The sequence below is a fragment of the Porites lutea genome, chromosome 13 (genome assembly GCF_958299795.1).
Source record: "Porites lutea chromosome 13, jaPorLute2.1, whole genome shotgun sequence".
NCBI lineage: Eukaryota > Metazoa > Cnidaria > Anthozoa > Scleractinia > Poritidae > Porites > Porites lutea.
Genome location: NC_133213.1, coordinates 15,050,276 through 15,077,518, shown reverse-complemented (window position 1 = coordinate 15,077,518; position 27,243 = coordinate 15,050,276). Strand labels below are relative to the sequence as shown.

The following is a 27,243-nucleotide window of genomic DNA, read 5'->3' as shown; positions in this document are numbered from 1 at the left end:
TTTCAATTAGAAATTTCGTCTACCACTACCGTTGACGTGGGCTTGATACCTCGGAATCGCCGTTTCAAGAGCATCTGACATACCGTAAAATTCCGAAAATAAGCCCCTCCAAATATAAGCCCCCGAAACCGGTAACGCAAAAAACCCTCCGTTAAATCGCCCCTCCAAATATAAGCCCCCCGGGGGCTCGTGCTCAAATACAAAGGTGAAACAAAGCAAAAACGATAAATTTACTTCCAACTATAAGGCTACCCCAATAGATTTATTATTTTTTTATTATTACCCTCCGTAGATAAGCCCTTCCGAATGTAAGCCCCTCCAAAAGTAAGCCCCTCAAAAAGGGCCTTTGAAAAATATAAGCCCCGGGGCTTATTTTCGGAGTTTTACGGTATGTAGGGACCTTACGAAACTACGACGGCGACGGCAAGGAGAACGCTCAAAATACAATTATAGGCCTCAGTGAGCAAAACAACAGCTCTGGCTGCACGTGCATCAGGCTTTTCTTTACATTTCTCCGCTGTCCCTACACAACTACAACGTGGAATAGTCAATTGAGTTGACGGGCTTAAGAACAGGAACGACAAGGCGATAAATTTATTTACTATTTCTCTCTGAACTCGGACGCGGCTTCCTCTATTTAGTTCCAACCTAACACATGTTCCGTACTTTCAATTCACTGGGCGACCTGGTATGAGGGCGAAAAAGTTTCAATGGACGCGAAGTCTATTTTTCAGCGACGTTTTCATTGGCGTCTCTGTTTTCGGATAGCGAAGGTCCCTATTGGATTGTATTCTTATCGTCCTTTGGTTCTTGTACCCTCCTTAAACACCAGTGCTTCCAAACTATGATTTGAGACAAACCGCCAGGGAATTGCCGACCCCAAAAACTGCCGCCCGCGATGCCTGACACAATCGGACATCAAAGGCAGTTCTGCCAACTAATATTAAGATCTATGTCCTTCAAAAATGATCTAATGTTTAAGTGGAAGGCTCTACTCGGTTGCTTTTCCGCTTAAAAAAAAACCACCTGACTGATAAGCCTTTTAAACTCTTTCTTTATGTCTCTTTTGAAAAAAGCATAACACATTGGGTTAATGGCCGAGTTTAAAACCAATACAGGAATTTTGTATTGTTCATCTTTACATGATGCATTTGTGTCGGATAGTACTACTAGACTACAACGTAAGTATATTCCGTAGCACACAACAAACACTCCTATCACAATACCCATCATTATTACTACAGACTTCTCGTTACGGGTTTTAAAAGATATCCGTCCTAGGGTGCGTGCTGACCGATCTTGTTTCCTAACATGAATTAACATTGACACAAAACAGAGTATCTGCAGAACGCATGGAACGATTTCCATGGAAATCATTAAAACCACAACTGCAACGATACTGGTCAGAGGGGTCTCACAGCAAAGCCGAAGTGCGGTCTTGAACGTAACCAACGTAAATGACGCTATCCAACAGAAAGTTATCACTTGAATAACACGAGATCGAGTCATACAAGTTCTGTACTTAAAAGGCTTTACGATGGCGATATAACGGTCGAGCACCAGAGAACACAAGTTTAAAACAGACAAGTAGCTAAACAGCCACCTTACGACATCGATCCATGAAGGAAAAACCTTAGGCCAGTCACAGGTGTTTGTAACGTCGCATGCGAACAAAGAAGGAACAACGCTCAAACCAACACAAAAATCCGCTACTGCAAGTGAAACAATAAACGCGTTGGTTTTGGTGTGGAGATTTCGTCTGCTGCAGACGAGGAAGATTGTAAATCCATTTCCAGTGATGGCAAGAAACGAAAGAACCCATCCAAGAATCCAAAACCAGGTCTCCATCCGTACTAACGGCAGGTAAGAGAAGTTCTTATTAACTACAGACGAAATAAAAATATCCTCTTCGCAAAAATGTCAGGAGGTTGTGAGCTATTCTCTGGCAGTTGTATGTTACTAGACTGAAGTCCTTTTTATTGTCCTACTTTGTCGTAAACTTGGTAATTTCTAATAATTATGTGTTTCGCATGCGCAGTAGGTAACTGGGCGAGCTGTAATAACACAGTTGGTAGGAAAATTAGGATAGTTGCGTGTCATAACCGCTGTAATTCAACAGTTGGAATTAACCGAGACCTTAGCTGATTAAAAAAAATGTACCTTCTCTTTAGCCTAAATTGCGGCCGACATATTTCTTACAAATTGCGACAGGTCTACAACAAATTACAACAAAGGTGCATTAATAATTAAAAAGGCCGTCTCTAATATCACGTCTCTAATATATAACATTTCCGCCGTTGTCGGTAACTATTCCTAAGCGAGAAAATGAAACGAGAAGACAGGCATGAACCAGCAGCATCACGGTAATCTGCCTAGTCTGTTCCGTTTAACTCCACTGCTGTACTAAATAGAGTATGCAAAGATTTTCAGTTAATAAATATAGCAAGGAAAAAAAATAAACTGATCGCGATGTGAAACAGAAACACAGTGTCGATAAGTTCAGTTTTAAAAGCAGTTCAACTGTGGAAAAAAACACCCTCTTCACAAAAACTTTTCGTCTAACAGTTTATTAATTATTCATAAAGCCCTGTTGTTTTATAATCCTTTCAATATATATATATATATCACGAGGAGCCGCAAGCAGTAAAATTTCTGTCCCGTAATTTAATAAGTTAAATCATCAAAGTTGACAGGTCTTTCTGATAATCAAAGCGACCGTTCGGTTTACCATTTACACCTTCAGTGCGAAGACTGTCACGGGAACATTAACACCTTCAGGATAATAGCCTACCATAACAGTGGTAGGTCGCGCGCGTCTGGTCGGTTTCGAAGAACGTGATCGTGACTGTTGTTTTCATTCAGCGACTGTGCGCGTTGATATGTCAACGTTTAAAACAGACTGCAACATTAAATTTTTGTTATAAAAGCAAAGAAGCTGCTGAGTAGAAACTAAACCGTCCCAGACTTATTCCGTTTCATTCGTGTACTTTCATTTTGATGGGGTCTGTATGGTGAATTTACCTCTGCCTTCTAATCAGGCACGTAAATAACATAGAGATAAAACATTTCATTTTGCTTTTGTGGAGTAAATTCATCTTAAAAAAGTTAAACTAGTGGACCACTTTGTCCGCGTACTTGTAAAAATAGGCATTTAATATGTCGCGCTACAGTGCGAAAATCTTCTTGTCATGGATCAGATTTCAGCATACATATTGTTAATCTTCATTTCGCGCCAGAATAAATTAGTTTGCGCGCAAAGGGCTTCTAAAAAAAATCACAAGGTTTGTCCCACTTCGAGTCCACCTTCTGGAGATACGCCGGCATGGTAGCTGGAATACATTGCCGAGGCGAAGATTTGGCATTTTTTCCTCCTCGTCTTTTTTTTCCCCGCGACGTTTGTTTATATTTGTAGTGAGAATGCCGTGCATATCGGTGGATTTTACTTCAGTCAAGCGGCTTCAGTTTCTGCGGCTTGCTACTCATCGTAAAGAAGAGTGCCGGAATCGCTTTGTTCGCCTTTAACAGATTTGTTGTCGAATGCAAGGTAAAAGAGCGGACTACTGTAAGGTAAGAATTGAAGTTTAAATTTGTTTCTCGGCGAAAAATAATGCATACAACTCGTGAAACCCGTGAGTATTACCTCTGTTTAATGTACCGGATGTCGTGCGATGACCCCTCGCTTTTACGATGGATAAGACGGATACAAACAATAATTTCTTCCGTAACGTTTAGCATAATTCACTTAATCTGGAGATCATCTGCGGACGATTTTTCGTTACATATGCTTCATTTTTTGGCTTATTCCGGCTACGTGCGAAAAATTAGATGACAATGTTTGCGTGCTATAATTATACTGATAATTTCTTGCACCTTGAAACTCATAAAAGCCAAACTTGTTTAACCCTAGCAAAAGAATCTTTTAATGGAGAAACTCAACCTGATAGTTGCACGAAAATCTAATAATTGTTACTGCATTTGCATGCTCTCTGTAACCTCGTGGGTAGAACATACCTGATGGTTACATTAAAGGAACAGTATCCCGTTACTGCGCATGCACCAAACTTTGATTTTTGGACAGGATGTCGCGAAATCAAAAGATGCGTGGAGAGTAAGAGAACCTTGAAAAATCCGTTTGCATCGCGCTTGGCCGAATTCGATACTCCACTAAACCTTCTCAGGGCTACAGATCAATGATATATTGTCCCCGCTGAGTTTCGATTTGGGCGAAATCGGGATTTTTTGGCGTTTCTTTTATTGCCGCTCCCGAAGGACCACAAGATGGGAAACGCTTTGATGCCGATTGAAAGCTTATTTCTTCTGCCAGCTTCCATACAAGCTCAGATAATTGTGAAAGGAATACGCAGAAATGAAACAGCAACAATAGAGACTGTAAGAAAGAAACCATTGAGACATGGATGTGACTGAGGAGATCTAGCTTGTGGAATTAAGCTTCGTGTAGCGGAATGTTTTGCAACGACGCGTTAGTAAACTTTTAAATGAACCTCCCTACGGCCGACAAAATCAAACAAACAGACGCTACATGCCTAGTGCAATGAAATCATGATATAATTTTTGACTAACCTTTGCGATAATTCATCGCGTTGAGATTGCATTTTTATTTATATCTTTCAAACGTTTGAGGCTAGAACGCGAGCAAATCAGGCAAATATTACTGGACGTGAACCAATTGACCTCTGACACGAGTTTCACATTAGAAAAGGGAGCAGAACGAGATTTTCGGGTCGCGAGGCGGCCCTGCTAGCGACAAAATCGCGATGAGTCTTCGTGCTGCCAGCCAAATTTTAAATAAGACGAAAAACTTCTTCGAAAGTCTAAAATTTTACTTGAGAATGTAAACAACAAATCTCTGTCGGCGGTGCGGTCCGGAAGGAAATCTTGTCGAGTCAATATGACAGTTCTATTGTTTTTTGAAGAAAAAACAGATGACGCTCGCGCGTGCGCACCATTGGGACACTGTCCCTTTAATAATGATCACTGCATTTGCTCTCTGTAACTTCGTGGGTATAACATACCTGAAGGTTACGTCAATAATAATCATTGCATTTTCTCTTTGCAATCTCGTGGGTAGAACATACCTGATGGTTACATTTATAATAATAATCACTGCATTTTCTCTCTGTAACGTCGTGGGTAGAACATACCTGAAGGTTACGTTAATAATAATCATTGCACTTTCTCTTTGTAACCTCGTGGGTAGAACATACCTGATGGTTACATTAATAATATCACTGCATTAGCTCTCCGTAACCTCGTGGGTAGAATATACCTGACGGTTACATTTAATAATAATCACTGCATTTGCTCTCTGTAACCTCGTGGGTAGAACATACCTGAAGGTTACGTTAATAATAATCATTGCATTTTCTCTTTGTAACCTCGTGGGTAGAATAAACCTGACGGTTACATTTAATAATAATCACTACATTTGCTCTCTGTAACCTCGTGGGTAGAACATACCTGAAGGTTACGTTAATAATAATCATTGCATTTTCTCTTTGTAACCTCGTGGGTAGAATATACCTGACGGTTACATTTAATAGTAATCACTGCATTTGCTCACTGTAACCTCGTGGGTAGAACATACCTGAAGGTTACGTTAATAATAATCATTCCATTTTCTCTTTGTAACCTCGTGGGTAGAACATACCTGATGGTTACATTAATAATAATCACTGCATTTGCTGTCCATAAACTCGTGGGTAGAGTATACCTGATGGTTACATTAATAATAATCATTGCATTTTCTCTTTGTAACCTCGTGGGAAAAAAATTAATGCCTCTCTCCTGGGAATTTTGCCCTGTCCTTTGAGCATAGTGATCTTTGGGTAGCGAATTCGCGAAAACAGGTAAAACGCTTTTTTATAACAACAGCATTTATATTATTTGGCTTTTTGAGGGAGGTTAAACATTAATGGAATAGAATATAAAAAAAGCTGATAAAGCGGAAAAAGTTATCTTTACAAAATGCGCTTTGACAATGTCAAGGAGTGAAATAAGCTGAAGTTTTGTAGTTAGCCCGAAGAAAACCTGTTCCTGCATGAAAAGCAGTTCTGATTCCCTTCTCTTAACTAGAAGAGATGCATATCCCTGTGAACCAGTTTTTTAAACCAGGAGCGATTCCCACTCACTTCTGATACTTTATTGACACGAGTTCCTATTTCAATATATGTCTAATTCAAGCTTAGCTGCGTGATAGCTCTTCATTAGCGAAAAGGTCCAAGTGATATTTTGATTGACGTGTTGTTTTGAATCCTGAGGTTTTTTAACACCTTTTCTCTAGCTTAACTGGCGAAGATATTCTAGGAATTTGCCCTTCAATTCCAAATTCTTTGATGTGCCGCCAGATGCCGTGCAAAAATATCACCGCTTGCGGCTCCTCGTGTATATATACATGGCGCAAGACGCCTGGGGTGTCGATATGATCTTTAACAACTGTTTCACTAGCTCAGTTATCAATTAATTAACAATATTGTTTAGTTAAATACCTTCAACTTCATTTTTATTTCGGACAGCTAATTTGGAAGGTTTTATAATTCATTGGGCATGCAACGATTTTAATATCGTTCCAGCCACAAGCAACTCGTCGCTCCAATTTGCTGTTGGGCTTCCTTAGCAATCAATATTAATTTCTTTGTCATGATTTCTACGGAATTTAAAGGAAAATTAGCCTTACGTTCGTGTAACCGGGGCGAAAAAGGTGACACATTTGATAGCTACCTTTTCTTTCCCCATAACAAGTCATTTTACACTTTATACGATTTTATCATTTTAATTTCTGTCACACCTTCAGGACTGAGCTGAAATAGACTTGCACGGAAAGATTACAAAACAACTACATTTCCTTATGTTTTTCTCAACAAGGAAATTACTTCATATAACAAGAATATCGAACAGTTAATCTTTCAGTTCGGTTCGGGTAAATTCTAGGAATCTATCGCCGTTAACAGAGTTGATTACGAAGACTATTGAGCGAACAACCTCAGTGCCGAAGAAAGTTGGCGCCAAGCCTTATGAAGTCACCGAACCTCGAACTTCTGAACTTGTCAATTTTGTTTTCTCTCGTCAAATTGGTATTCAGAGTGTGAGCATCCGTTTCAGACTGAGATTGACAAACTGATGGTCATAACCGATGATTCCGCTGTACAAAGCGCACGGCTATTAAGCCTGGGTTCCAAACTATATCCAAGCAACAAGCAGCACATGCTCACGCTACCTTTGTTACTCGATTGATGCAGCGTCGTGCTCGAGTATGCCAAAATCGAGCCAGTGAAGCAAATCGGGCTTTGGTAGTAGGGTGTGAACACAAAATTATACTCTCATGATGTGAAACTAAAAAGTTCCATCCAATAAGAACGTGCGTCTCACACCACCTGTGAAGCTTGATCTTAAGTCCTTTCCATTGTATTTTGTATTCTCTGAGGGTCCAAAAGTTCTTGTTTTCTCTCCTAATGCGCCATTTTTTCCAAATTTCAATTCGCTTTGCGTCCAAGCCTCACACATTTAATAGTCTTTTACTGAATTGCTTAAGCCTTTCACACTCGTTCATTAAAGACTTGCATCCTACAAGAATGAGTTACGCACGTCAAGTGGTAGGCTTTAGTTTACTTTGTTATTTTCTTTAAAACACAGCGCCAACGCAGATGCATCCCATAGCAAACAAGAAACACTCCTATCACAAGACCCATCATTATTACTGCAGACCTATCGTGGAGGATTTTAAACGACATCTGATGGTTAAAACGTAACTGTTTTGCTATGGTGTGTGCTGACTGATAATGCCTGCGTACGTGAAATGTCATTGACGCAAAGCAGAGTGTTAACAGAACACATGGAAGAAACTCGGAAATTATTGTCAGCCAAATAAGTGGGACAGGGACAAGTATTGTTTTGAAATAAAATATATACAGGGTAATCTTTACCGCGTAAAAACTAACTGTTATAACCCAAGAGAAGAAAATAATTAGGATAATTCGACAGCTAGTCTGAAATTAATGTATTTCAGAGGATGAACGATGGCAATAAAACGATCCAGTACTAAGACGCATAAGTTTACAGCAGACTTGTTACTAAGCAACCACCTTATAATATTCACCAAAGATGACCAAGATAGCAAATGTTGAGGCCAGTAGCAGGTGTTTGAAATGTCGCAGAAGAACAGAGAAGGAATAACGCTCAAACCAACACAGAAATCCGCTACTGCAAGTGAAACAATAAATGCGTTGGTTTTGGTGCGGAGATTTCGTCTGCTGCAAACGAGGAAGATTGTAAATCCATTTCCAATGATGGTTTGAAATGAAAGAAACCAACCAAGAATCCAGAACCTGGTCTCCATCTTAACTGTTAAAGGAAGTTCTTGTCAACTATACTGATTAACTAAAAAATTGAGTATTATAATTTACATCTTTGCATGAATTTGAGGGTCACATTTGCTAATACCCGTAAATAATTTTATAGACGCCCGCGGCGTTTATTTAATTTTAGGAGTCCAATGGCCAAGAGGGGACGTTTAATAGAGGGAGGGAGTTTAAAAGAGGAAAGCGTTTGAAGCTCAGTTAAACTAGTATGCTTTGGGCGAAAATTCAGTATCAAGAGAGTTAACTGTAAATAGCAGAATATCTGGTCCCTCCATCTATTGATACGTCTAAAGGCCTTCAAGAGATCCATATCCCTCTTCCAAATCTCCGACTTTGATCGATGTCAGAATGTTTCGGATCATTATATGTTGTCATTATTAGTTTATGCTTATTTTGAGCTTGCCATTGAACAAGATACATTGTTAAGCAAGAAACTGAACCGGCAAATTGAATGAGGGGGGGGGGGGGGGGGGGGATGTCTATTAGACAGGTGGCGTTATTAGAGAGGGGCGTCTAATACAAACTGCTTGACATCTTAAGAGTGGAGTTCATTAGACAAAAGGCTTTATTTAAGAGTGGGCGGCCATAACATCATTTACGATGCGTGTTTCTATTAGTTCTTTAAATCGTCCTTATTTTAATAACTGCACTGTACTATAACTTCCTGCTTCCAATATTTTTTGCGCTATTTGTAATTAGCCATGCTGTCGTATTTTATTTATAATTATCTTTTTTTTTAATAAACGGTAGGAAGAGAGAAAATGTGGACTGTCACATGGCAATAGTGCAAAGACATCTTTCAATTAAACGATAGAAAGCGTCAGTCACGTGTGTTACCACTTATCTCAATTTATTGTTAATTTGGCTCCCTTAATATTGCTACGTTAATGTATTCCTAATTGCGACAGTTCTTTATTAGAAACTGCGACAGGTGTTACAAATTACGGCAAAAGTTGGGCATAAAATTGTTAAAAGATTTTTTTTTTCGTTTCCGTAAAACTTCATATCAAAAATTAAAAAGTATACATTTATCACGAGCGTAGCAAGCGTAGCTACCTGTACGCACGCACGGTACGCACGTGCGTACCTGTAAAAGTCAAGGGTGAAAAAAATAATAATAAAATAAGATACGAAAGCGAATAATGAAAAAAAAAGCAAAGGATAAGATAGGTAAAATATAATTATTCACAGTTTGGCTCAATTCATTTAACAACGGATTGTTTAACTTTTAGTTTTAATTACTTCCAAATGTCGGCTTCCTTTGGTGGACAAAATATTTAATAAATATAAATGATATATTTTAAGCCTTAAGTTAGGAAAAGCGATTGACGTGCTTCAGTCCATGAATACAAAAAGACGATAAAGATTTTTTTCAGTTTACACAGTCACGTCATTTCATACAGCTATTTCGAGAACGGTTGTCGGAAGTGCACGCGACAATCCCGAAAGGTATTGTGGGTGGCTTTGAGGGCAATGTTCTTCAAAGAAATTTGAAAGAATGGTACGGGAGGCCACGGACATATGTTTGCGAGTATTAAAGGAAAGCAACAAAAGTAGGTTCGACGGCTTCAGTCGTTACGAACAGTGTATTGATCATATCCCATATTACTTTTCGGGATTGTCGCGTGCGCATTTCTCCCGACAACCTTTCTCGAAACAGCTGTATACAGTAAGAACGCTTCGACTTACAATAATCTCACCTTTTGGAACATTGAGCAGGGGGTTGAGGGATAAGGGCATTTGGAGAATTGTGCGTACCCCCGAAAAAATCCTGGTTACGCCCCTGTTTATGTGAGATGCAACATGAAAACACCTGATGGTTAAAGCGTAACTGTTTTGCCAAGGTGCGTGCTGGCTGATCATGCCCGCGTGCGTCAAAAATATCATTGATACAAAGCAGAGTATTAACAGAACACATGGAAGGAACTCGAAGAGGAAATTAACTCATAACTCATGACTCATGTTTTACTGCAATTTATTGTTAACTTGGTTCACTAAATAATTGCGCTGTCATTGTATTCTTAATTGGACCGTTCTTTGTTAGAAACTGAGACGGGTGTTACAAATTACAACAAGAGTTAAGGCAGCTTTTATTAGAAGAAGCTTTTTTCGTTTCTGTTATGCAAAAAGAAGCGAGAAGGTAAAATTGCCTCTTAATAAACGACTTGTAGCGTGCTTGTTTCGGCTCATCGCTTTAAGAACGAGCAGTAATAATCTCACATGTATAGCGTGTTTGTTTCGACTTTCCTACTCATGTTACATGTTAAGCGTGCCTGTTACATGTGCCGACGATGGACTCCATCGGACGACTTTCCAACCCTCCTCAAAGTATTGTTTACACTCACAGTTTCATCTTATGGCTAGACTTCCGGTAATTCAAGTGGACTCGACTGTACTTCCGGTTTCATTTTTGGAACAGACTCCATTGGACTACAGGCTTTGCCTAGTGGAATCTAATCGAACATGTGTGGGGACCCTCAACCATGAGGGTCCCCACTGTAGGGTTCTTCAATCCTGTCATCCCGACCCAAAATTTCGTGTAATCCCGTAGCCGCGGGTTATTTTCGACATTCTAACTCTCAATCCCCAACCCCCAATCCCGAGTAAATAAGGGAAATCCCGGATCCCAAAAAACCTATCAGAGACCCTCAAGAATGATCTTACTCGATTCATGCAGAGTATTCCTTTTTTAACAGTGCGCCAAAACAAAGGCTCTGCTAGCAGGATGTGGACATAAATTGAATTATACTCTTACAATGTGATACTAAAAAGTTCCATGTGATGTGACTTTCGCCTCCCACTACGGTGTGAATTTTGATCCTAAGTCCTTTCCCTAGTATTTTAAATTCTCTTAGCGTACAAATGTTCTTGTTTTCTCTCCTCATACGCCATTTTTCCAAATTTCAATTCGCTTTCAGTCCAAGAGTCACAGATTTATCAGTCTCTTCTCAAGTCTTTCATTGTCTTAAAAGACCTACATCCTACAGCAACGAGTTACGCGTACGCTCGTAAAGTGGTAGGCTTTCGTTAACATTACTAATATTTTCTTTAAATTAAAACACATCTCCAACAAGTCTTTTAAACTCTTTCTTTATGTCTCTTTTGAAAAAGGCATAAACCAGAGGGTTAATGGCTGAGTTTAAAACCAAGAAAGGAATTTTGTAGTTTTCATCTCTACATGAGGTGGTGTGGAATAGTATTGTAAAACTGCAACGCAGATACATCCCATAGCAAACAAGAAACACTCCTATCACAAGACACATCATTATTACTTCAGACCTCTAGTGATGGATTTTAAACGACATCTGATGGTTAAAGCGTAACTGCTCTGCTACGATGCGTGCTAACCGACCATGCCTGCGTACGTGAAATATCATTGATACAAAGAAGAGCATTAAGACAACACTTGGTAGGAACTCGAAGAAAATAATACTCAGCCAAATAAAAACGGGGGCAGGAATTGTTTTGAAATAAAACGTATAAAGGATAACTTTTAGCACATCAAAACTAACTGGTAGAACCCAAGAGAAGGAAATAACTTGAATAATTCGAGGGCGAGTCATCAAAGTAATGTATCTTAGAGGATGGATGATGGCAGTAAAACGATCCAGTACTAAGCCGCATAAGTTTACAGCACTTACAGTCACTTAATTTTCGCGTCATGTTATGTTCGCGACACTCATTGTTCGCGTCACTTTATTTCGCGATTTTTTTTGTATCGCGAACTTCTAGAAATTAGCGTGTCGCGTAAATTTCATGTAATAAGGTGTACAAAGCATGCAAGGACCACCTCTGTGGACCTAGTCCATGGGCCTGTTTGTGCACCCAGTCAATGAGTTACCCCCGTGGAGCACACCTAATTTTTGAAAATGAATTTTTACCAGAGGTCCTAACGAAAATGGACGAAATTTTGTCAAGATTAAATGCTCCGATCCTCATATTATACACGTGCTCAATATTTTTATGAATTCCATTCGATTCATGGGTTCGGTTTAGTCTGGAAACAGAAATTATTTAAAGGGGACATGAGGAGAAGTACAGAGGAGGTATTCACTTACGCAGCTTTTTTTTCGTCTCGTTGCGTGAAGTCAATGTGAAGATCGATACAAAAACGGCTGCGTAGGAGACTAGAGAGGAAGAGGTAATGCATGATGATTGAGTCCCCACCCCAGATTAAAAATCGCCTCATTTCTTAACAGTTGCAATTCCTTTGTACTGTCCTTTTCTTGTTAAAATCTGTAAGAGCTAAACTCCTCTATCAAGAAAAGTAACAAATTTCAAAATATTGGCGAAACCGTCCTAACGACCCCTTGTTTTTTCCACTTTAAAGTGTTAAGCAATATCGTTAACATAAAGTGGCAAAGTTTAAAGACATTTCACCGAGGGAAATGGGAAATATTAAGAAAAAATGATCAAAAATGACAAAATAACTGCCTGTTTAGGGATAAGATGTCGCCATGGCAACGGCCTTAATCCAGAAAATAAAACTTGATAAAGGAGCCTTTTTACAAGGGTAAAGTTAGCGGTGAATTCGTGAACCAAATCGCAAAGACAAAAGAACTGGATTTCCTTCCGTATCGTTTGCTAGATAGCTGGGGTTATTAGTAAATACTCTAGGGAGCCACCTTAAGCTTCCTCCGTAGCCTCATACGTAGCCGTTTTTATGCCTATTTTGACGCAACTCGAAGACAAAAAAAAAGAGCTGCGCAGGCGGCCCGAGATTATATACTTTCTCCCTACCACTCCCCCTGTTCCCTTCAAATATGGATACTTCTTCACCAGACTAAATAATATTGTTCATCATTACATGATGCATTTGTGTTTGATAGTACTACGAGACTACAACGTAAATATATTCCGTAGCACACAACAAACACTCCTATCACAATACCCATCATTATTACTGCAGACTTCTCGTTACGGGTTTTAAAAGATATCCGTCCTAGGGTGCGTGCTGACCGATCTTGTTTCCATATATGAATTAACATTGACACAAAACAGAGTATCTGCAGAACGCATGGAACGATTTCCATGGAAATCATTAAAACCACAACTGCAACGATACTGGTCAGAGGGTTCTCACAGCAAAGCCGAAGTGCGGTCTTGAACGCCACCAACGTAAATGACACTATCCAACAGAAAGTTATCACTTGAATAACACGAGATCGAGTCATGAAAGTTATGTATTTAAAAGGCTTTACGATGGCAATATAACGGTCGAGCACCAGAGAACACAAGTTTAAAACAGACAAGTAGCTAAACAGCCACCTTACGACATCTTTCCATGAAGGAAAAGCCTGAGGCCAGTCACAGGTGCTTGTAACGTCGCATACAAACAAAGAAGGAATAATGCTCAAACCAACACAGAAATCCGCTACTGCAAGTGAAACAATGAACTAGTTCATGGTTTTGGTGTGGAGATTTCGTCTGCTGCAGACGAGGAAGATTATAAATCCATTTTCAGTGATGGCAAGAAAAGAAAGAACCCATCCAAGAATCCAAAACCAGGTCTCCATCCGTACTAAAGGCAGTTAAGAGAAGTTTTATTTAACTACAGACAAAAGAAAAATATCCTCTTCGCAATAATGTCAGGAGGTTGTATGTTATTCACTGGCAGATGTATGTTACTAGACTGAAGTCCTTCTTATTGTCCTACTTTGTCATAAACTTGGTAATTTCTAATAATTATGTGTTTCGCATGCGCAGTAGGTATTTGACCGAGCTGTAATAACACAGTTGGTAGGAAAATGAGGATAGTTGCGTGCCTTAACCGCTGTAATTCAAAGCCAATGGGCGCTTTCAATACAACAAAAATTCCGGTTGAAATGTTGGAGATTCCACTCGCCCAATGGAACTATACATCGACCCGACCAAAGCCTCGGCTCGTTTGGTTATTGTTCCTACAAAAGAGCCGTATTTGAGCCAACAATTTTGTCAAGTGGAAAAGGACACTCCAACATTACCGATCTTAATCTAAATAGCTCTGATCTGGCGGGATCTTAATTATTCACTTTACAACTAAACCAGTCTGGTCTGTCAGTTATAACAGATTGAATTAACGGAGACCTTAGCTGATTAAAAAAAAAAAAATGCCTTCACTTTAGTCTAAATTGCAGCCGACATCATGTATTTCTTACAAATTGCGACAGGTCTACTACAAATTACTACAAAAGTGCATTAATAATTAAAAAGGCCGTCTTTAATATCACTAAATTTGCCTGAGAACGTTTCCGCCGTTGTCGTTAACTATTCCTAAGCGAGAAAATAAAACAACAGAGACATGAGCCAGCAGCATCACGGTAATTTGCCCAGTCTGTTCCGTTTAATTCCACTGCTGTGAAATAGAGTATGTAAAGGTTTTCAGTTAATAAAAAGAGCAAAAAAAAAATAAATAAATAAACTGATCAGGATGTGAAACAGAAAAACAATGTCGATAAGTTTTTAAAGACAGTTCAACTGTGGAAAAAAAAAGACCCTCGTCACAAAAACGTTTTTTCTAACAGTTTATTAATTATTTATAAAACCTTGTTATTTTATAATCCTTTCACTATATATATACATGGCGCAAGACGCCTGGGGTGTCGATATGATCTTTAACTACTGTTTCACTAGCTCAGTTATCAATCAATTAACAATATTGTTTAGTTAAATGCCTTCTACTTCATTTTTATTTCCTACAGCTAAATTGGAAGGTTTTATTATTCATTCGGCATGCAACGATTTTAATATCGTTCCAGCCACAAGCAACTCGTCTCTCCAATTTGCTGTTGGGCTTCCTTAGCAACCAATATTAATTTCTTTGTCATGATTTCCACAGAATTTTAAGGAAAATTAGTCTTACTTTCGTGTAATGTTTGATAGCTACCTTTTTGTTCTCCATAATAAGTCATTTTACACTTTACACGATTTTATCATTTCAGTCACACCTGCAGGACTGAGCTGAAATAAACTTGCACGGAAAGATTACAAAACAACTACATTTCTTTGTGTTTTTCTCAACAAGGAAATTACTTCATACAACAAGAATATCGTACAGTTAATCTTTCAGTTCGGTTCGGTAAATTCTAGGAATATATCGCCGTTAACAGAGTTGATTACGAAGGCTATTGAACAAACAACCTCAGTGTGGAGGAAAATTGGCGCCAAGCCTTATGAAGTCACCGAACCTCGAACTTCTGAACTTGTCAATCTTCTTTTCTCTTGTCAAACTGGTATTCAGAGTGTGAGCATCCGTTTCAGACTGAGATTGACAAACTGATGATCATAACCGATGAGCCCGATGTACAAAGCGCACGGCTATTAAGCCTGGGTTCCAAACTATATCCAAGCAACAAGCAGCACATGCTCACGCTATCTTTGTTACTCGATTGACACAGAGTCATGCTCGAGTATGCCAAACTCGAGCAAGTGAAGCAAAGCGGGCTTTGGTAGCAGGGTGTGAAATTGTACTCTCATGATGTGAAACTAAAAAGTTCCATCCAATAAGAACGTGCGTCTCACACCACCTGTGAAGTCCTTACCCTTGTATTTTATGTTAAGGTCAAAAGGTTCTTGTTTTCTCTCCTAATCGGCTCCATTTTTTCCAAATTTCAATTCGCTTTGAGTCCAAGCCTCACGCATTCATCAGTCTTTTACTGAACTGCTCAAGCCTTTCACACTCGTTCATTAAAGACTTACATCCTACAAGAATGAGTTACGCACGTCAAGTGGTAGGTTTTAGTTAACTTTGTTATTTTCTATAAAACACAGCGCCAACGAGTCTTTTAAACTCTTTCTTTATGTCTCTTTTAAAAAAGGCATAAGCCAGTGGGTTAATAGCTGAGTTTAAAACCAAGAAAGTAATTTTGTAGTTTTCATCATTACATGGTGATGAGGATAGTATTAGAAAATTACAATGTAGATACATACCATAGCAAACAAGAAACACTCCTATCACAAGACCCATCATTATTAGTGCGGACTTCTCGTGATGGGTTTTAAACGATACCTGATGGTTAAAACGTAACTGTTTTGCTAAGGTACGTGCCGACTGATCATGCCTGCATACATGAAGTATCATTGATACAAAGCAGAGTATTAATACAACACATGGAAGAAACTCGGAAATTATGGTCGGCCAAATAAAAGGACACTCGGAGGTATCGTTTTGAAATAAGACAATACAAAGGGTATTTTTTAGCGCATTGTAACTAACTGGTAGAGCCCAAGAGAAGAAAATAACTTGGGTAATTCGACGGCGAGTTATCAAAGTAATATATTTTAGAGGATAGACGATGGCAATAAAACGATCCAGTACTAAGCCGCATAAGTTTACAACAGACGAGTGACTAAACAACAATCTTATAATATTCACCCACGAGAACCAATAATCAGGCCAGTGGCAGGTGTTTGTAATGTCGCAAGCTAACAGTGAAGGAATAACGCTCAAAGCAACACAGAAATCCGCTACCGCAAGTGAAACAATAAACGCGTTGGTTTTGGTGCGAAGATTTCGTCTGCTGCAAACGAGGAAGATTGTAAATCCATTTCCAATGATAGCCAGAAATGAAAGAACCCAGCCAAGAATCCAAAACCAGGTCTCCATTCTTAACAGTTAAAGGAAGTTCTTATCAACTGCAGAATATAACCAACATCTTGCATAAATATCAAGGACACTGAACTCTTTTCTTATGTAAAGCTGTACTGTCGCAATTTATAATAATCATCGCACTTTGTCATACCTGTCGCAATTTGTAATAAATCCATCGCACTTTGTAATACCTGTCACAATTTGTAATAAACCGTGTCGCACTTTGTAATAAAAAAGCTGTCTCAATTTGTAACAACTGTCCATCGCACTTTGTAATAAAGTAAGCTGTCGCAATTTGTAATAATTCCATCGCACTTTGTAATACCTTTTTGAGAGTAATCAAACCTATTTCGTCAACATTAATATAATGCCAAAATATGCATGGTACTTCATAAACAAAGATGATGACGTCAGCTAGCACGTAACACCTCCGCTCATTCAAACATTTAACTTTATTTACCGTCCTAAACATTTTTTTTAGATTAATGTTGATTAGTTATCTGACTTACGAAATGCTGTATTCTTAAACCTTGTTATTGTACTAGGTGGTTTTCATTCAATGGTTACCCGGCGGGTGTACTACCTTATATGGGCATGTGGCTCTGGAGAGAGCGTTGTCAGAGTACAGAATCTAGACACACTAGACACAAACGAGCCATTATTAAAAAGCACATAATTTCCGCAAATCGTAACATCCATCCTACGTCATTCGAATAAGGACACCAGGAGATTTCAAGCTTTCCTTGTTAGATCTTACAACAAGTCGACACAACACGTGGTGCACCGTCCTTATCTAACGCGCAATCTTAAAGAAGTAATAGTGGCTTCCATATTTTGGCCAAATTAATAAAACGAGACCTGGAAAGATTCAAAATGTTTACTGCAAATAATTAAAAAAACGTTACCAGTGGCAAACCGTCGAACCACAACAGAAACCGAAACACAAAATCCAATTAGTTGCTGGCCATACCTTCGTATGTACCTGTTTTTAAAACACTCAATTGGGGTCTTAAACTGAGCCGGCTGGGCATTTGGCCCATTATTCTCACTTGATTTGGTCCCATATAGGAACAAAAGGAGTACTCATTCCATCTTAAAACAATCGTTTTCTATAAGGAGTCCTCTAAAGCAAATACCATGGGGATAGTAAAAAATTATCCTTCCCTGCGTATATACAGCTCGTAAGACGTTGCAATTCTTCCGAGCGTGTTCTGGATTACTGTTTTTCCACAAAATGGAAAGGATGGAATAAACCATCCATAACTACTTGAGTTACTCTATCTAAGGGTCAAACCAAAGACACAAGGCCAACAACGTAAAAAATGATACCCTATTAAAGGCTCGAGATCCTCCCCCCCCCCCCCTCCCCCGAAGACTTCACGTGTCACTTGGCAAGCAAACATGGATTTGGACTACGAATGCCAGGTTATTCATGAATTTTCTGTTGTTAAATGTTGCTTTAGTTATTTAAATATTTTTGAATTTAAACATGATTCATCTCTTTTTGGTGATATGTCACAGGAAGTTTCATGTCTTTCATAAAAGCGTTTCTAGTTGGTCACGTGATTAACCAAGGCAGAAAAATTTATAGCGTAAGACATGCATGTTTGACCAAAGTAAATGTTACGGAGATGTTACGTGGTAGCAGACGTCATCATCTTTGTTTATGAAGCACCATGCATATTTTGGCATTATATTAATATTGACGAAGTACGTTGAATCACTCTCAAAAAATTATTACAAAGTGCGATGGAATTATTACAAATTGCGACAGCTTAGTTTATTACAAAGTGCGATGGACTGTTATTACAAATTGCGACAGCTTTTTTATTACAAAGTGCGACACGGTTTATTACAAATTGCGACAGGTATTACAAAGTGCGATGATTATTACAAATTGCGACAATACATAATACCTGTCGCAATTTGTAATAGACCGTTACCACTCTCAAAAAAATTATTACAAAGTGCGATGGAATTATTACAATTTGCGACAGCTTAGTTTATTACAAAGCGCGATGGACTGTTATTACAAATTGCGACAGCTTTTTTATCACAAAGTGCGACACGGTTTATTACAAATTACGACAGGTATTACAAAGGGCGATGATTATTACAAATTGCGACAGTACAAACGCGTTATGTTACATGTGCAGCCGGTGGACTCCATCGGACGACTTTTGCAACCCTCCTCGAACTACTGCAATTGTTTACACTTCCGGTTTCATCTTATGGCTAGACTTCCGGTAATTCAAGTGGACTGGACTGAACTTCGGGTTTCATTTTTCGAACAGACTCCATTGGACTCCAGGCTTTGCCCACAGCTGGAATCTAGTCGAGAGTGCTGGACATGTGTAGCAGTTGCTACTATGTAACTCACATGCTCAACAATGTAGGGTTCTTCAATTCTGTAATCCCGACCCAAAATTTCGTGTAATCCCGTAGCTCCGAGGATTATTTTCGGCATGCACTCTAACTCGCACGCATACTTTCAATCCCGAATCTTGCCCGATTTTGCTTTAAAATCCCGAATCCCGAGCAAATAAGGGAAATCCCAGATCCCGAAAAACCTATCAGAGACCCTCAACAATGATCTCACTCGATTCATGCAGAGTATTTCTTTTTTAACAATGCGCCAAAATGGAGAAAGTGAAACAAAGGCTCTGCTAGGAGGATGTGGACATAAATTTCAATTATTATACTCTTACGATGTGATACTAAAAAGTATTTCGGCTTCACTACGCAGTACAACATGAATAGAAAAACCATTAGGTTTATTTTGGCTGTTTCGGCGGAGCACCGCAGATATAACAATACGTTATACAACATCTTCTATTACATGCAAATATGTGGTGTAAAAACTAGAACGGAGCTGAGCGACAGTTTACACAGAATACTGTCAGAACAGAGGCCAGAAAAAACCTGCCGGAAAAAACCTCAGTAGGGAAAAAAAACTCGGCAGGAAATTTGGGTAGGATCCATGGCTCATGCACTGAAAAGCCCATCCTACAAAGGCTACACGGCTGGAAGGTCTTTGCCCTTCTTTATCAAACCAGTATTCCAACAAAGGACGGCAAACTCTAAATAATTTAAGGAAACGCAAACAAGCGAAGAAATTCCTGGGAAACTCGAACTGTCACTAGTAAATCAAATATATACTAAAAACAAAAATAAATAAATAAAAAATAACATCAGCTAGACGAGGTGCGGGCCTAGAATGCTTTCCCACGTGATAAGCATCCCTTTTATAGCGCTCCATTCTACCCATACTGCACTTCAACTGCCCCAGTCCCCACCGCACCCGTGCAGCGGAAATATTTCATTTCCGGCTAATTCGTGTCCACTCAAACGCCGTAAATTCCATTGCATGTGATGTGACTTTGGGCCTCCCAGCACTGTGTGAATCTTGATCCCAAGTCCTTTCCCTAGTATTTTAAATTCTCTTAGCGTACAAATGTTCTCGTTTTCTCTCCTCATAGGCCATTTTTTCCAAATTTCAATTCGCTTTCAGTCCAAGAGTCACAGATTTATCAGTCTCTTCTCAAGTCTTTCATTGTCTTAAAAGACCTACATCCTACAACAACGAGTTGCACATACGTTCGTAAAGTGATAGGCTTTCGTTAACTTTACTAATATTTTCTTTAATTAAAACACAGCTCCAACAAGTCTTTTAAACTCTTTCTTTGTGTCTCTTTTGAAAAAGGCATAAATGAGAGGGTTAATTGCTGAGTTTAAAACCAAGAAAGGAATTTTGTAGTTTTCATCATTACACGAGGTGGTGTGGAATAGTATTGTAAAACTGCAACGCAGATACATCCCATAGCAAACAAGAAACACTCCTATCACAAGACCCATCATAATCACTGCAGACCTCTCGTGATGGATTTTAAACGACATCTGATGGTTAAAACGTAACTGCTCTGCTACGATGCGTGCTGACCGACCATGCCGGTGTACGTGACAAATTCCGGGGGTGGAGACTTTTGAGCTGTCAAATCCCCCAGGGCGGGGCGAAAAAAGACAGCAAATGCCGCGTCCTCCTTCAACACTGAAACATTTTTCATCGATCGCACAGTCGAATAATGCCGTTTTAAGCATTTTAATGTGCGATTTTTTGTTTCAATTAACGTCTTCCTTTGTAGGGATTCCAACGACGCGCTAGGATTCTGACGATTCTAACGACGACATGCACCAGTTTATGGTTTTAGATTGATATAAAATTATTGACATTAAAATTAATAGAGCGCTGTAAAGTTATATGTTATAAATAGTTTTATAAATATGAAAGGATGTTGTTCAAATAATATCAACAGAAATTTGATTCAATGACCAAAAAACGTTGATTCACATCGATAGCTCCAATTTCGTTATGTAATTTTGATAAGCAATGAAGAAATGCATGCATAAAATCGAGAACATGCCTTTACAACCCTCTACAATTTATTCCTGTCCTTGACAGATGAGCCATTCTGCTTTTTTTGCAGTAAAACCCTCTGTGTAGTTATATTCTGATAGAAAACCGCGTGCGTGTCAAAAGCTCGGGATTGGCCCCGGGTTGGCAAATGCCCGGCCCCCGGGCAGTGCAAAATTTGCAAAATAAATTAATGCCCCACCCCCGGGACTGACGAGGCGGGCAAATGCCCCGCAGTAGCCCGCCCGGGGAGGGGGGGGGGGGGGTGGGCTGGGCGCAGGTGGAATTGACTGATGGATTACTTGCGAGCACAAATTGGCGTGCGGTTGATTAGCTGCCTCAGAATTAGATCACAACCTTTTTCTCAACGTAGAATTTTCTACCCAAAGTTTGCTTGAAATACGCTTTCAAAATATAACTGCTAAAGTAAAACTTAGGAGTCTTTTTGAAAAGGTGCGTGACTGCAGAAGGCAGAGAGCTCTTTCCCTGTGGAAGTTGGAATTGTGCACACACGTGCTTTCAGCCGCAAGGCCGCTGTCCTGTCATTGGTCAAGTGCGCCCCCAAGTAAGAGGTAGACCTTACTTACAACTGCATGAATTCTTTTGTTTTACGCTTATCACCAGGGTAACAAAGAATCCAAAAAGTCCGGTCATTAAAACTTTCACACTCTTCCTTACCTGCAAACGGGCTCAACATTGTTGGATGTTACATGTTGCGTCCGTTTGCACACCCTGTTGCATGCTGTTGAGTGTTGTTGCGAGTTGTCTCGCAAAGTTTGCAACCGGTGAAACTTTTAGCTACTTACGGACGGTCGCATCAACTCCCAACAATGTTGTGTCCATTTGAACGGAGCTTAAGTACGCGAGCTACACTTGGGTGATTCCGCACAAACCCACGGCGCGCGCCATTCAAAAAGACGTTTTGTACAAAAAAGAGGAAAAATATGACGCGAACTACCGCAATTATGAATGTTTTTAATGACACTCAGCTTAGATTAATTTTAACTTCTTTGATACATTTTGCAAAGAGTCGAGATTAACGTAATCCAGACTCCCTCAGAAATGAAATGAGTACGTATCAAGCGCACTTAAGAACGCTAGTGTGAATTGGCTTATTATTTCTTTGTGCAGAAGATGGCAATGCAACCGGGACAGCCTGAGAACTAGGTTGCGCTTTTTAGTGCAAGAATTGTGCGAGAAAAAAATAGCGAAGAATTTCACATTTTGCGAAGATAAAATAGCCAGTACTTAGTCCTACCTAAAAACATAGCAAAAATAAAACACCATGGATGAAAACGCTATTTGGAGAATACCTGGTGACTAAACAATCCCTTAAAAGATTTAAATCGTCCCTGTATTTGCCGAGTAACAAACAAATGAAGACGGGGTAGACGGGCATACTGGTTATTTTATTTTTCCGTAGAGTATCAATAATTTTAATGAATGAATAATAAAACAATTGTTGAATTCGATCGATAAAAAGTTTGACCAATTCCGGGCTGCCATGTAACCAATCCCAAGAATCTGTTAACGATGAACATCGATGACACAGTTTTTAGTTTCACATCATTCAGGGCACTATTCATATTATTTCGATTACTTGTTCTATCGTTAAATGTTTATATGTTAGTATTTATTTATTTTCTCTAAGGGCACACTTTATTTGGAGCCTCGCTCTGTTGCGTGTCCCGCACCTTCGTCTCTTGATTTTGTGACTTTTTCAAATGTAATTCTTTTTCTAGTCTCATTTTAGCATTGCAATCTTGATGAAAGCGATTATATAAATAAACAGCCGCAGCAATACTAAAAGAAAGAAAGAAAGGGATGAAGTAAACAAGACGCTGTAAGCAGCGTATACTCGGGTCGGCTACTGAGAGCTACCTAATAAGTAATTCAGTTCTTTCCTTTGTGAGTACAAACAAAACACCCGCAGTTGAGATAAATCATGCAGTTTAGCAGTTGACCCTAATCCTATATATCTACGGATTATAGATTATAACCCTTTCCGAGTTATTCGCTTGTTTGTGTTCGAGAAGAGAAGGAGAAAATACCTCATGCATACATACATACATACATACTTTATTGACTTTCCCAAGGGGCTTTTCAAAGACAATACATGATCCTATTTACAATTAAGAAATGTTTTAAAATATATATAAAATTACAATTCTTTAAGTAATTTAGTACGTAAACGAGTTTTAAAAACATCAATCGAGTTACACAGTTTAAAGGAATTGTCTAAGGAGTTCCATAAGTTCACAGTTCTATAGAAAAATGTTCTCTGGCCGGCAGCTGTTCTAAAAAAGGGAATTTGTAAAAGCTGTGAATTTCTGGTGCAACGTCGGCTAACCTCTGCTCGCTTTATGAATTTTGATGTAAGGTATTCAGGGGCTTGACCGGTCATACATTTAAAAGCCATTGTAGCGTTCCGGTAATAAAGCTGACTGGGAACTGAAAGCCAATTTAGCTCCTTGCGAATTGGTGTAACATGGTCAAATTTACGCGCGCCGCTAACAATGCGGCATGCGAAGTTCTGCACTGCCTGTAACTTGTTGACATTACATTTTGAGGTATTTGACCAAACATTGGAGCAATAAAATAACCTGCTAAAAACTAAGGAATTAATAATCATCAAAAGTGTACGTTTGTCGAAGACATGCTTGACACGGTTTATCTGGCCAAGGCGGGACATGCACGAGGAAGCGGTTTTAATTATATGTTCATCGTAAGTTAAATTAGAATCCAAAGTCACACCAAGGTCTTTGGCGGTGTCTGTAGGGACAATGTCCTTACCCATAAAGGAAAGGTAACGAAATTGGAATTTTGCACGCATCTGCCTGCTGCCAAATATCATCAACTTGGTTTTGCCAGGGTTTAGTAACAATTGATTGTTGGAACACCATTCCCCTATTTTAAACAGGTCGTCTTCCAAATCAGCAATTGCATCCAGGTTGGCTTTAAGCTCGAAGGAAGTAATGAGTTTCGTATCATCTACATAACTCTGGGTGCTGCATTTCTGTGGGATCAATGGAAGATCGTTCGTATATATGCTAAAAAGAAGTGGGCCCAAGATGCTTCCTTGAGGAACGCCACTGGTCACAGACAAAGGCTCAGATAGCGTTGAATAGATTCGTACTACTTGTGACCTGTTGCTTAGGTAACTACGAAACCATTGGAGAGTGTCACTGGAAATTCCGACATCTTGCAATTTTAAAATTAACGTGTCATGATTGACACTATCAAAGGCTTTGCTCATATCTAATAGTACAACTGCCGTTAACTTCTTTTTATCGATGGCGTTAAGAATTGTGTCTGTTGTTTCAATGACAGATGTTTCACAAGAGTGCCATCTCTTGTTACCGCTTTGACTCTTTGATAGGGTGTCATTTGATTGCAGATACGAGGTGAGTTGATTATGTACTACCCTTTCGCAAACCTTCGATAAAACTGGTAGAAGTGAGATGGGTCTATTGTTGTTTGCCTGTTCATGGTCGCCCTCCTTTAGGATGGGTGTAACCTCGGCAGTTTTCCATTTTGATGGAAAAACACAGTTTTGAAAGGATGCATTAACGATAGACGTTATTGGGTGAACAATTGGATTAAGACAGTCTTTGATGACACGGATCGGAATTTTATCTATCCCGGGGGCCTTGTTTGAAGGTATCGCTGCTATTATACGCTCTACTTGTTTATAATCAACGGTACTAAGTGTGAACTGGTCAGAGGAAGCGTATTGTCTCGGCACGAAATAATTCTGATTAAGTGTTAAGTTGCATTCATTAGCTAGGGACGTAATTTTGTCAACAGTGCTCTGACCAACAGATACGAAGAACTGGTTAAATTCGTCTGCAACAGATTTGACGCTCTTACTAAATGTTCGCTGAGATGTAGATTTATTGGGGACACACTGGCGGATTGCTTTCCAGATATTATTGGTGTTATTTGGGTTCCTTTGGATTTGTTCAGCAACAAAATCTCGTTCAGCAATTCTAATTTCCCTCTTTACTTCCTGTCTGAAATATCTGTAGGCAGTCCAGGATAGCGGGTCATTTGTTTTCTTTGCTTTTTTACGCCAATCATCCCTGGTCTTCATCAATCCGCGGATGTTGTCGGTTACGCATGGGTTTGGCTTACAGCGTGCTTTAAAGGTTTTAACTGGAGCATGACGGTCGAGTATCTCAGTAAACAGCGAATCAAATGCATAAATTTTATCCTCGACATCGTCGAAAACATCGACTATGGACCACGGTGCCAATGATACGTCGTTGTTGAAATCAATAGGACAGTAGTGTTTAAAACTTCTGGTAGTAATATAAATGGGTTTGGAGCGAGCCTTCTTCAATCTTAAGGTGACATAAATTAGCTCATGGTCGCTGATCGAGCTTTCCATAACTGTAGCCGTTTGGACTTGTCTTGTATCCGATGCAAGGATAACATCTAAAATTGATTTCGAAGTCTCTGTAACTCGTGTTGGTGTGTTGATCAATATTGACAAGTTATAGGAACGGCAAAAGTTAACAAGGGCTTTAGCTCCAGGATCGTCGCTATTCTCAAGTCTGCAGTTCAAATCACCTAATAGATAAATTGGAACATTAAACGACGAGGCATAAATAAAGTTCTCTGTAAGATCTGAATCGAAACAAGATAAAGAAGTGTCCGGTGGTCTATAGGTTGTACAGACAAGGAAGGACTTCATGTTTCTGGCGTGGATTTTTAGCCACAGTTGATGGAAGCCAGAGGCCGTGATAAGAGAAATGTCACTCAAGTACTCCGTCCTGTAATTTCGTGAGACATAAGCACATACTCCACCGCCAACCCTCGCCTGTCGGTCAATTCGGTAGATAACATAGCCAGGGATTTCTATCTCCAAATCCGTAACTGAACTGTTGAGCCATGTTTCGGATACGGTAAATATATCAAACTTATTTTCCAGTACCGCATTCTTTACAAGAACGAAATGCTCACGGCATTTGAGCGAGCGAACATTAAGATGTGCGATTTTAACATTGCCATTTGACTTTTCTGACTTGTCTCCACTAGAGCAGTTTGCAGGTCCAGGGTTAAGTTCCACATCATGCATTCTTTTAACGAGAAACCATCCACTATTAGTTTCAACTACAATAATGTATGGCGGCCACTAATAGCCAAGACAAAAACTTAGATTTTTTCGAGGCGCGAATAAGTTCTGCAACGGAATATTAATTATTTTTTAGCCGGGGAAAGCAAAACAACGGCTCTGTTCTGAGACGTTTTTTTGAACTAGAAAAATAGCTAGCGTACATCTACCTTCTGGAGCTTCATTTCCATTATTAACGGCCCTGGATATAAACTCGAAAAACAAAAAGTAACGTGGGAGGAGTTTGTTCATCACCAGCATCTGTAGTTTCGTTCCATTTGAGCCGCTCATACACCTTTGCAAAAATAAGAAACCTGTGGAAAAAACCGCTAACACGTCTTCACACAAGGAAAAGAATAATTAAGCATCGGACGTTCATCTGATGCGCTCTTATGCTCTGCCTTGAGAAAGTAGGCCTGCAGGACGTTTATCAGAGATCGTTGATTTTTTGTTCGCGGATTTGCCGTTTTTGCGCAGTTTTTCAATAGGCTCTAATGTCCATGACTTAAGAAAAGGCAAATACACTTAAGTACACAAAATTCGAAGCAAACTGTTTTGAATTAGTCGTGGTCTCGGAGAGGCCTTTCCTTTGACCTATCATTTTATCGACGTTACTTGAAACCGCGAAAACAAAATAAAAACCGAGAAAACCGAGAAAGTACCGATTTGAACTATGAAAAAGGACAGTTTCATTACTCCTATGGTTCTAATTAAAGTTTTGAAAGGCTATGATTTATGCACGTCCTTTCACTGTGATTCACCAAAACTTTAT

The 27,243-nt window shown here is 39.3% G+C and overlaps 1 protein-coding gene across 1 annotated transcript; it reads right to left on the bottom strand.

The window, feature by feature from the left end:
- Positions 1-11,428: 11,428 nt before the first annotated feature.
- LOC140922436 (uncharacterized) lies at positions 11,429-26,435 on the bottom strand. The gene is made up of 3 exons (XM_073372422.1): positions 23,999-26,435; positions 13,335-13,752; positions 11,429-11,582 (listed from the first exon to the last, which is right to left on the bottom strand). The coding sequence occupies exons 1-3, from the start codon at positions 26,433-26,435 to the stop codon at positions 11,429-11,431; spliced, it is 3,009 nt and encodes a 1,002-aa protein (XP_073228523.1).
- Between the last annotated feature and the right edge of the window lie 808 nt (positions 26,436-27,243).